The sequence below is a fragment of the Henckelia pumila genome, chromosome 4 (assembly GCF_033568475.1).
Source record: "Henckelia pumila isolate YLH828 chromosome 4, ASM3356847v2, whole genome shotgun sequence".
Lineage (NCBI taxonomy): Eukaryota > Viridiplantae > Streptophyta > Magnoliopsida > Lamiales > Gesneriaceae > Henckelia > Henckelia pumila.
Genome location: NC_133123.1, coordinates 9,713,634 through 9,725,403, shown reverse-complemented (window position 1 = coordinate 9,725,403; position 11,770 = coordinate 9,713,634). Strand labels below are relative to the sequence as shown.

The following is an 11,770-nucleotide window of genomic DNA, read 5'->3' as shown; positions in this document are numbered from 1 at the left end:
AATATATATTATTTTTAAAATCTTAATATGGTGAAATTTTTTAGACAATCATGCACTTTATTTTAAAGAGTAAATACTATGAACTATAAAAAAAAAATTGAAAGTTAGTTAGTGGGTATGTTAGTGGGCATGCACGTGTGTGTGAATTTAGAAGTGGACATGTGAAATTTTAGGACTAATTTAGGTATGTATATTAAATGTTTTTATTTTTTTTTTAAGTTAGCAATGCATGTCATTATAATTTTGAAAGAATGTGAATTTTGTCAAAACACTTAAAAATATCAAAAGTAGTTAGTATAATCTGTCTTTGCTTTATTAATAGTAATAGATAATAATTTTATAATATCAAAAATTTACGATATATTAATATATGTATAAAACATAAATAAACATTTTTTTAAAAAAAATTAAATATATTCACGACGATTTTTAAACAAAAGTGGCAAATATCGCGACGCTTGTTTAAAAACCGTCGCAATATTTACGATGCTTGGTGATAAAGCGTCACAAATATTGCGACGGTTTGCCAAAAACCGTTGCAATTGGTTGCAATGATAGAATATGCGACGCTTATGTAAATTGTCGCAAAAGCCTCGCAAATTTCAATTTGCAACGGTTTTTGCGACACTTAAACCGTCGCAAATGTCAAAATTTTTTTGTGGTGTTAGATTGAAAAAAAAAATAGCTAGAAGCAAACAAATTATCACCTTCATTCAGATTTTCATTGTTCTACTTAATTTTTTATTTTAAAAAAATATTTTTCTACTTAATTAAAATCACATCAGTTGCTAAAATTTAATATTTTAGACTTTAACGTTTGTAATATTGTTTTGATCAACTATCTAGATTTTATTTAGTTCTGTCAATAGTTGGTAAAGACCAAAAAAGCTACTATACACGACCTTGCTTTTAGGGTGAGAATGTTTTTGCTCATTCTTACAGTTTCTACAACTACACGGAGCTGTCATTCTCATCTAATATCATCAAAACTAGGCTTCAGAGAAAAATAAATGATGATTTTCTCTCGAATGTATTGATGGTATTTATTGAAAGCATACATTGCCAAAAAAATTTGTATTGATGATATCATTGAAGACTTTCAAAATTTTAAGCAACGTCGAATTTCTTTTAGCTAAAAATATGTTTGTTAAAAGCGCGCAGTGTAATTTTTTTCTTTTAATATTTTTTTATATTTTGTAAGCAGCCCCCCAAAGCCGAAATCCTAGATCCACTCCTAGTCATATCAACACTATATACAGGGGCGACCCTTGCCCTGGACAACCAGGGCACTTGCCCAGGACCCCACCATTGTATGGGGCCCCAAAATTTTTTTTAAAAAACTTATTATATATATTAATTATATATATATAAATATTATATATAATGCTCTCACACAAAATTCATCACACAAAAGAAGGGCTTGAGTTTTTAATTCTGAGAGTTTCGATAACACTTTGTTGCTTTTGTGAGTTTGTGGTTTTGTGCTCGCGGTTACGTGATATCGATGCTCATGATCTTTTTTTAGAACTACAAATGTTGCAAGAGATGCTACCTCTGGAAGCATACGACACAAATAATCTTGGACATCAATTAAAATTGTAGAGTTTGCATTAAAATGGATATTTTCCTATGATCGTGGTTGCTTATCAAATTTTATTAAGTATTTCTGTGAATGTAGCATCAGTGAGAGAAGTTTTTCCAAGTTAAAATTATTGAAATCTTATTTGAGTGAGAACAAAAATGACTCAAGAAAGACTGAATGGTTTGGCGATCCTCTGCATCGAAAAAAACATATTGGAAGATATATCATATGACGACATAATTGATGATTTTCCTTCAAAAAATGTAGGAAGAGTAGATTTTAATTAATATTTATTGTTGATTAAATTATTTTGAGAAATTATGTAAACCTTCTTTCATTTGTGTATTTTTTTGATTTATGTATTTTGTTTTATTTTGATCATGTTATTCGAATTTTTTTTAATAATATATTTTAAGTTTTCAAGTTAATACGAAAAGCCCATATTTTAAGCTTTGTCCAGGGTCTCGTTTTTCTTAGGACCGCCCCGAACTATATACTATATTGGTTCCATGTCAACGTAAAATCAAACATCAAATAAATACTAAAATTGCAAAACAAAAAACAAAAAACAAATATTGCAGACTAAAACTGATATTTAGCAACATAAAAGACCAATATATACCATCAAAAAAATGATTTTTAATTTCTAAATATCTTTACTATATTATAATGCATAAAAACATTAGAAAAACTGAATTTGGTTTAAAATGTGAACGGACAAAATTGTCCTTATTTCTCTTATTTATGATCTAAAATCAGAGAGCAAAATAAAGATTAGACCAAACCCAACTTCCCCACTACCCATTTTCCACCCACGTTTATATAATCTTCATCCTCAATCCTTCCACACAATTTCAATTTTTTTTCCCAGCTTAGAATTTGTGTAAATTTATGCTAATAAATCTTATATCTTACTAATTGATTATATAACATATCATTTGATTATGTTCAAATATTAGATTATACACGCAATGCGTGTATCCCGTAACTAGTATTTAATTATAAAAATCTATACTATCTATGCTATTTATCTATACTATACTATTATATAAAACTTGGGCACCCTTTAATAACTACTCTTGGTGTGTCAAAATGACACCAATTTTCTTCTCCATTTTACCCCAGTTCATTGAGAGTTTTCTGCGCAGCTTCCTTTTTTTTCCTGGAGGCAAAGGGAAAAATAGTATTTTGACAATTTTCATAATTCTAATTTCATCACACGTCTCTCTCACATGTCTTCCAAACAAACGTTCTTTTCTCCCAAACCAGAAATAAAAAAACAAATTTTATTAAAAAAATACTGTAAAAGCACGCAAAGCGTGCTTCGGATCACTAGTTAATATAGTGAATTCAAAGATAAAAAAAACATAAGAATGAGTTGTGTAAAAATTTTTGGACAAATAAATCAGGTTCAACTAAAAAAAGGAAACGGTATTTTAAAAAGGAGGTTATTATGATAAACTGGGAGCTGACTTATCGGAGGTTAAATTTCAAAAGATAGAAATTATTGTTTTATTTTCATTTTTTCTTTTTAATATTGAAGGCTAATTTTATACATCAATCAACACTTAAAAAAAATCATCATTCACACCTGCATGCTAGCATCTCGAACATCTCCCAAAAGAGAAAAGTTTTGCGTTCGAACTCTGATGCCAGCCAAAAAAACCCACCACATGCAAGTTATCAGTAATTTTTCACGAAAGATATATAAAACAAATAAAGAACCATAATTTGTGATGTCATAAACCCTTAAATAATCATCACACATATATATGTGCATGTGTTTAATTTATAACATATAGTACTGCATATATTATATGGATATAAATGAATTGTATTGTTTTAATTAAATAATAAAATTAGTGAATGAATGAGTGTTCTTCTGGAGGCTCCTTAGGGAAAGTGACAGTAACAGTCCCAACGGAATACTGAACTTGCATTTGATCCATAGCATCTTGGGACACATTCAAGGGACAAATATAATCCGACGTAAGACGTTGCGACGTTCATTCGGAGGAAGGCACTTCTCTCCGCACAGCTATGTGCAAACGATTCTTGTCGACTACTTTCACAGTTGCCTTGCTTTTGTTCAATAGCCCTGCATTCGGAATGCTCAGTTTGAATGTATGAGCATTCGGAGTCTCCTCGGGGACAATTTTCGAATCTCCCATCCTATTATATATTTTCTCGACTTTAATTTGATCTTAAATAATGTGTTTAGAAATTCGTTTCCCAACTTAATTAATATATATAGAGAAGGCCAGGCGGGTGCACGTATGAAATATCGATATTTAAAGATTTATTTTGTCGTACGTAGATCTTGTTTAAAGATTATAAATATTTTGTAAATCAATTTTCGAGACAATGTATTTCACGCGTGGAGAGATTTTTCGACATGGATACATATGTGGATCAAGTCAAATTCTTTTATGATATAGAATGTGTATCTTGACATCGATTTAATGAAATATTTGATTAAAATTCTCATTTTTTTTTTATCAAATTAATGAATATGTTGTGAGGTTTATCGGCATGTGATCTTCATTCTCGTTTTGCATGTGATTGTTTCTTGGAAAATTAGATCCTACCCTATGGGTATTATCCATGGGATAAGTGGAACTCTTTCATTGGTCCAAATCATGTGGACGCGTCCCACAATCATGTGGAGCATTGTTTCTTAGGATATCGTTTTGTGATTTTTTCGAGCTCGAGAAATGCGTCAATTTTGCCTTTAATGTTAATTAGGTTCCTACCTACTATTATTGACGAATTAATTAACTAGTTTTTTAGCATACAGTTATATATATTAATTAACAAATAACAATCTTTGGAATACAATTTTTTTTTTAAACAAACCAAATTTTATTACACACAATCAGTTATGTATCAACTTTCAATATATGGCGTAATTCGAGATTTCATATAATATTTTAATTAGTACATCGAGATAATATCTTCATTATGAATATCATGTTGGAGTTTTATTATCATTAATTTTTTCAAAAAATATAAGAGTTTAAGGAGAAAATAATTTTGGCAAAAAAATATTTAAGAGATTGAATTAATTATCATGATGTACACGATGCGTGCTTACACAATTATAATAATTACCATTTTAATTATGAATGATGTCTAAAAATGTAATCATAAATAAGATAAAAACAAGGATTAAGATCCTCTACTGTGGCCCCTTGCCACAGTAGAGGGTGTTGTGGTGTGAAACGGCACCACATCACATTTTTCTTTTCTTTTTTAATTTTTTTTAATTTTTGTATATTTTAAATTCATTTTTTACCTCCTTTGCCTTTTGTTTCCTTTTTACCTTTATTTTATACACTATAAAATTTGTTTTATATTGTCAATTTTTTTGTTATAATTTGTCTTTGTATAATATATAACTAGTAATCGGAGCACACACTTTGTGTATGTTCTGAAAAATTAATTATCATGGAGTAAAATTTGATTTTCTTATTTAATTATTTAGAATTTAAAACAAAAATTAAAAGAGAAATCAATGTGAAGAGGATAATTATGAGAGAATACTTTGGTATATTTTTGACATACTAAAACAGTTTCTATGATATCATCATCTATTATAAAATAAAATAAATAATGCATCAACTGATTAAATATCTCGATATGAAAACAAAAATAAATAATTATATATTTTACTCCAAAAATAAATAAGTTCGGATCCAAACAATTAGAAAAAAACTGAAATGTAAATGATCAAGAAAATCACATTTTTAACTAAAATTCTTATAATCCCCTGTTATAATTTTTTTTAAATGAATAGAAGAAAAAAAAATGAAAATTTTGAAACGAAACAGGGAAACAAAATGCCAAAAAGTGGGAAAAAGTTCAAACAATTGAAGAATATAAAATATATAAAAAAATAGGCTAATTTTTTTTAAAAAAAATGAAAATTTTGAAAGGAAATTAAAGATAGGAAGAAACCAAAGCTCTAAAATAACTGAAAAAAATTAAAATATATGTAAAAAATACCACAAAAATTTTGTTTACAAAAAAATTGTGTAGTTATGCTAAAAATTATCATTATAAATTATAACAATAAAATACCACAAGAAAATTTGAAAAGATAAAAAAAACTAATATATATTTTTAAAAATAAAAAAATTATGATATATAAAAAAATAAAACAAAAAAGAAAACAAAAAATTAAAAAGAATGAATTTAAAATATATAAAAAAACAAAACAAAAATTTAAAAAAAGAAAAATGTGTCGTCTCAACTGTGGCAAAGGCCACAGTAGAGGATCCTAATCCTAAAAATAAGGGCATTGATATTTACAATCTTATACTTCAAATTTTGTTAAATACACTCCATCTTTAATTTTTATAACATAAATTGTCAATGATACCCTTTTCTTATTATTCTATTTCAAGTATATGTATAAATGATGAAATTGATTTATCTCTAAAAGCTCAAGTGCAATAGTTTCCATCTTTAAGAATTAATTTTTTTTTTAATTATTTACCATAATTTTCTATCATGTATATATACCTAAAAATATAAATATAGAAAAATTTTAATGTTAATATTAGATAATATTTTCATAGTTTATCCACTTTAATTTGATTTTAAATAATGTGTTTAGAAATTCGTTTCCCAACTTAGTTAATATATATATAGAAGGTGCACGTATGAAATATTGATGTTTAAAGACTTGAATCATTATATATATATATATATATATATATATGTGTGTGTGTGTGTGTTAGATTAGATGTTATGCAAGCCAAATATTGGTTAGGGATTTATTGAGTACTCAAGTATAATAACAATCTTTATTTTAATATAATTAATCTTTTATTTGACACATTCCTTATCTGTATACCCATGCAAGTTACATAGATAAAGACTTTGAATATACTATAATAAATAAATATGAGGTTGTACATGTGATGACAATCATGAAACATATATTTTAATTACTGTATATTCTAAATCATGTTCCTAGTCGATTGAGCCGTCCAAAATAAGAATAAGAATCGCTCGAGCTCGAGACTAGAATCTGTGATGATGTGTACCACGTTTCATTAGTATGAACATAGAGATGTTCAATCATACAGATTGGTGCTCATACGATGAGTTCACTGAACTACCCTCCTTCGAACTTCACCATTAGTCCTTACGACCCGGGACAACAATGAGGCTCTACATGCTAGGACTGTGCTTTGACTCGTTTACCGACTCCATGAGTGTCATCAAGTGGCGAGGTTGGGTACAGTTGCAACACATGTAGGAATCAGTGCATTGTAGTCGGAGATTCATCGCTCACCTACGGGTGTGGATATCCTATGTGATCAAGTGAGATAATAGTGCATGAAATCTCTGGCCAGAGTGTAAGATGTGTAGTTGAGTAAAGTGTTTGCCTAGTTACACATGCAATGCCACTATTTATTCTCAAAGGCATCACATCGTTATCGAAATTTACATGCAATCTTCGATGAACCAATTATTGCAGTTTCGATCGGGATATATGAGATGAAGGGACTGTACTGTACGTTAACCATAATCGATTGATTATTGTAGACACTATCAGTGATACCTAGGGAATCATGGGACGGTGCTGCTTGACACTCTTACCATGATTCGATGGGTTAAATCATAAATGAGTGTTTAAATATATTTTGAAAATCAAAATTAAAATTTTAAACTTCCGCTGTATTTTGGGAACCGTGATCCAATAATATATATATATGAGATTTAGTAAATCAATTTCGAGACAATATATTTCATGCGTGGAGAGATTTTTTGATATGGATATATATTTGGATCGAAGTCAAATTCTTTCATGATATAGAATTTATGTATATCATTAATAAATTTACAAGTTTTCTAGTAAAAAAAAAATAAAAAATTTTTGTGAGGTTTATCGACATGCTCTTCTTCATTCTCGTTTTGTGATTGTTTCTTAGGATATCGTTTTGAGATTTTTTCGTGCTCGAGAAACACTTCAATAATGTTAATTAGGTTCCTTTATACGTACTATTATTGATGAATTAATAAAATATTTTTTAGCATATAGTTATATGTATTAACTAACAAATTATAACAATTTTTGGAATATAATTATAAGTACATATAGTATCAACTTTCAATATATGGCGTAATTATTTTCAAAAAAAAAAATATATGGCGTAATTCGAGATTTCATATAATATATATTTTAATTAGTACATCGAGATAATATCTTCATTAAGAATATCATGCTTGAGTTTTATTATCATTTATTTTTTCACGAATCCCGAAGCTCTCCGAATTGAAAAAGAGGTCTCTCGGTTGTTAAGTCGAATTTTTTACTTGTTTGTTCCTGCCATTAAGTTCTTGTAATGTAATTTGGTACAGTAAACAGTTGACTTGTAATGTCATGGTGTTTATTTTTGTAGGTCTTAATATTTCTAATTTTAAATTAGTTCTTGCAATGTCATAGTAAACTTCCTTCTCCTTGTTTGTTTATGTCGTGAATTTGAGAACCCTTTTTTTTTTTTTTTTTTTTTTTTGTTTTTTTTTTTTTCGGATTTTCTGGAAAAACTCATTTCCAAGCCTTTCTGGTTTTTTTTTTGGCATATAATAAAATAAAACTTAAATTTGTTTGTTCATCGTAGAATTTAGACAAATTGAAGCTAGAACGACAAACTTTCCTGAATCTATGATGAACGAAAAACTTTTTGTGATGCTCCTATCTCACATGTGAAAATTCAATGATTTAAAATGAGTTTATAATTGTTATAATGGAATTCTATATCAATTCGAGTTTATCATTTTTGTAAAATGAGGACGAATACGAAGCAGTTGCAAAAGAGTCCCATTATGTAGTAGCGCAAGCGCAAGCTTGGGCCTATGGCATGACAGAGTAGAAGTGCAAACAACGTTGCTCATTGTATTGAGCAATATGCTATCTCTAACCCTTCACCCCTTTTGTGAGTTGATGGTTTCTACCCATCTTGATGTAGCTTTGAATGATTTGTCAAATGAATAGTTTGGTTTGTTTTTTTTTTTTTAAAAAAACTTACTTGTTGAAAAAACACAAATGAATAGGATAGCGCGAATATGTAATAAAAACACAAATATATGTTCTCGGCTCTCGATAAAAATCCATCGACAATTTTTAAATTTTTTTTGAACTCTGGAAAATATCAAAATACCATGTTTGGACTTTGAACCGAAAAGAATTTGATGCCAATATGAAGCTATCTATTCACTCTGAATATAATACTTCATTTTCTGTGCAAGTTGTGCTCTTCGAGTCGTCGGCTACTTTTTACAGCCGACGTATTCACAGATGGAAAAAGGGAAGGTGGTTGTGGAGAGGATCGGTGGCAAATCGACGGTGAGCCGATGCTTTTCCAAGTACCCTCTCAAATTCATCCTTCCCAATAAGGTCGGTCAATCTCGGGTTCCCCTCTCTCTGCTTCTCCGTTCTTGATTCCGCAGCGGGATTCTCACGTTCTTGATGTTTTCTCTAGGTGGGTCCCGCTCAAACAGACGCCGTCTGGATTTACACCATCACCTACGGCGGAGGCATCGTCTCTGTATGTTATTTATTCCGTTCCTTGAATTGGGTTTTTGTATGAAGTTGCTTCGTTCATTGGTGTTCAAATGTGTAGGGTGATTCTATTGGGTGTGAGATTACGGTGGGGGATGGCTGTACCGCAGTTTTGACTACCCAATCTTCGACCAAGGTCTGGTGTTTTGCTGTCATTTCTTGAATGCTCGAATCTATCTGTTCATAGGTTAAAGATTGAATTTTGGGGATGAAGTTTGCTGATTGAATACTATTTGCTGATTTATTTGAAACTGAGTGTGCAGGTATACAAATGTGTTGGATCCAAGTGTTCTGAACAAACATTGGAGGTGATACTTGTTTTTCTTTTTTTTCTTTTGTCAAATATGAAGTTTAGTCAAAACTCAAACTATTCACATTTGTGTATGATTAGGATTTGGGGGATTACATAAATTCTCTTTGTTTCTAGGTTCTTGAGCTTGTGTTTCTGGTTTTACTATGTATAGCATTTTTTTCCCTATGGCATGCTGATGATGGTAACTCACGCCTCCGACAACAATGAATTAGAGGGCATGATTACATTATTAGTCCTTCGTTTTATCCCCGAAACACATTTCATCCTCATAATTATTAGTTAAAAAGAGGAGCATGTATCTACATGAAGAAGAGTCTCAACATAATTATCAAATTACAGACAAATGCTGACAGGGGAAGCAAAACAATTTTAGGATGTATAGTAAGGACTAAAAAATTGTGACCGTCATGCCGAATTTTACAAAGATAGACTCACGTGCGAGCGATGGGGTGGATTGTTTGGATTTTGACAGAAGTTGGTTTCAAAGGCTACGTCTGTTCAAATGTGAAATGCCGAGGGACTATTCTGTGAGCTACACACGGGGACATGGATTTGTTTTGGGTGAAAATCAGGAACTAAAAATGTAATCATCTCAAATGAGAGGAAAATGATATTTAGGCATTTTTATACGTGTTTTTATTTCAGGTCACAAGGTGCCCTTTGGGGAGCACGTTGTTACCTTATATATGTTCACATTTTCTATCGTGTATGTAGAGATCACTTTAATAGTTTATCTATGCCATGCAGTAGGCTAGTATTGGGCAGGATGCTCTTCTTGCTGTCATTCCGGACCCAGTCACGTGCTTTTCCACTGCAAAGTATTCTCAATTGCAAATTTTCAAAGTTGTTCCTGAGTCGAGCTTGCTTCTTGTTGATTGGATTACCAGTGGTCGTCATGAGAGGGGAGAAAAATGGGCATTTTCTTTTTACAAGAGCACTAATCGGATTCTCACGAAAGAGGACGAGCCTGTATTTTTTGACACGGTACTTTTCTTATTTTACCATTACCTTTTAAGGGCAACATGTATCATAAACCTCTATGATTGGTATGATACAAGCAAATACTCAAGATTGTTTTGACATGTTCTTTGAATCTGCGCATCCATGCAAAATTGCCCATAAACATTTATCTGATGCTGTCACATTCTGTTTGAAATTTCTCGATATCGTTGGGATTTCTTTGATTATATATTATTCCCTTGAAATTGGTTGACCGATAATAACTTGACACAGGCATTGTTAGAGCAAGGAAATCACGGAAGTATTTCTGACCACCTGCAAGATTACCAATCAATAGCTACGATAGTGTTGTTGGGGTAGGAACTAAATTTGCCGGTTTCATCGTCACACAAGAACGAAAATTACGTGGCTTAATCCTGTGTTTGCATTCATGGTTTTAGGCCTAAATTGAAGCATGTCCAGCATCAGATCCAGGAAGATGTCAAGAAATTAATGTCTGAGCAACTTCATGTCCCTTCTGTTAAATCAGGAGATGACAAATGTTTTCCAAAACCAAGATTTATTGCTTCTTGCAGTGTGTTTGGCCCAAAGGTGCGAATACAATTCTTGATTATATTCCATTTAATGCTTGATATATGATCTTCTGGTATACATCTTTTGAAAGCTTTGGTCTCCGAGAAGTAGGTCACGGTTCACCCATAGAAAAATATATGAACTCTTGATCTATTTGAAGAAGATCAGGAAAAATAACTCTGTGTTAGCATGTCAGGGGGTCGGAGTCGTGATTAGAGTAGCATCCACGACAACTGAATCCATCTACAATTTCCTGCAACATGAATTGGCTTCCATGAAACCATTGCTTGGTGTTTCACCTTATTTCTAGACACATTAAAAACCAGGTAAAGATAATTAATTAGCTTCGACAAATCTTTCTGGATTTGTGTTGCGCAGGTTTGTTATCTTTTAATGATTAAGGTCAGTTACTCGACCAACATTCGATGTCTTCCTTTTCTGTAATCTTGTGCTTTGGAATACAGACTACAATATTGCGGTTTATCACTTCCGATTTACTTGGTTTGAGAATATATTTTAGGATGTATACGAGTTTGACTCGAGTTTTATGATTTTGGACACGAATCGAACTAGTCGCGTTTATCATCTCTGGTGCGGGCGAATAATCGTCTCCCTTAATCAGAAAAGAAATCGGATGATTCCTGAAGAAGTCGAATGATCTTTTGATCTCCTGCTTCTTGGATCACCTGAAGAAGTCGAATGATCTCCTGCTGGGCTGCCACCTATTTAACGAACAAATGTTAGAGAGGCGGGTGATCACCTTGCCATG

General features: G+C 31.1%; 1 protein-coding gene across 2 annotated transcripts; it reads left to right on the top strand.

Annotated features, from left to right (window-relative positions):
- Positions 1 to 8,567: 8,567 nt before the first annotated feature.
- On the top strand, positions 8,568 to 11,557 carry LOC140865191 (urease accessory protein D). Of its 2 annotated transcripts, none has more exons than XM_073269745.1 (8): positions 8,568 to 8,990; positions 9,076 to 9,141; positions 9,217 to 9,291; positions 9,419 to 9,463; positions 10,219 to 10,452; positions 10,702 to 10,784; positions 10,869 to 11,019; positions 11,190 to 11,557. In XM_073269745.1, the coding sequence occupies exons 1-8, from the start codon at positions 8,892 to 8,894 to the stop codon at positions 11,211 to 11,213; spliced, it is 777 nt and encodes a 258-aa protein (XP_073125846.1). In that variant the 5' UTR covers positions 8,568 to 8,891; the 3' UTR covers positions 11,214 to 11,557. The 2 variants fall into 2 exon arrangements, with proteins under 2 accessions (XP_073125846.1, XP_073125845.1); XM_073269744.1 differs by having other exon boundaries at positions 8,572 to 8,990; positions 11,198 to 11,557.
- The last annotated feature ends 213 nt before the right edge of the window (positions 11,558 to 11,770 follow it).

Coding starts and splice junctions, on each gene's coding strand:
- LOC140865191 (XM_073269744.1), top strand. CDS start 8,892: ATGGAAAAAGGGAAGGTGGTTGTGGAGAGGATCGGTGGCAAATCGACG. Junction 9,142..9,216: donor ACGGCGGAGGCATCGTCTCT/GTATGTTATTTA, acceptor TCAAATGTGTAG/GGTGATTCTATTGGGTGTGA. Junction 11,020..11,197: donor GCAGTGTGTTTGGCCCAAAG/GTGCGAATACAA, acceptor TTAGCATGTCAG/GGGGTCGGAGTCGTGATTAG.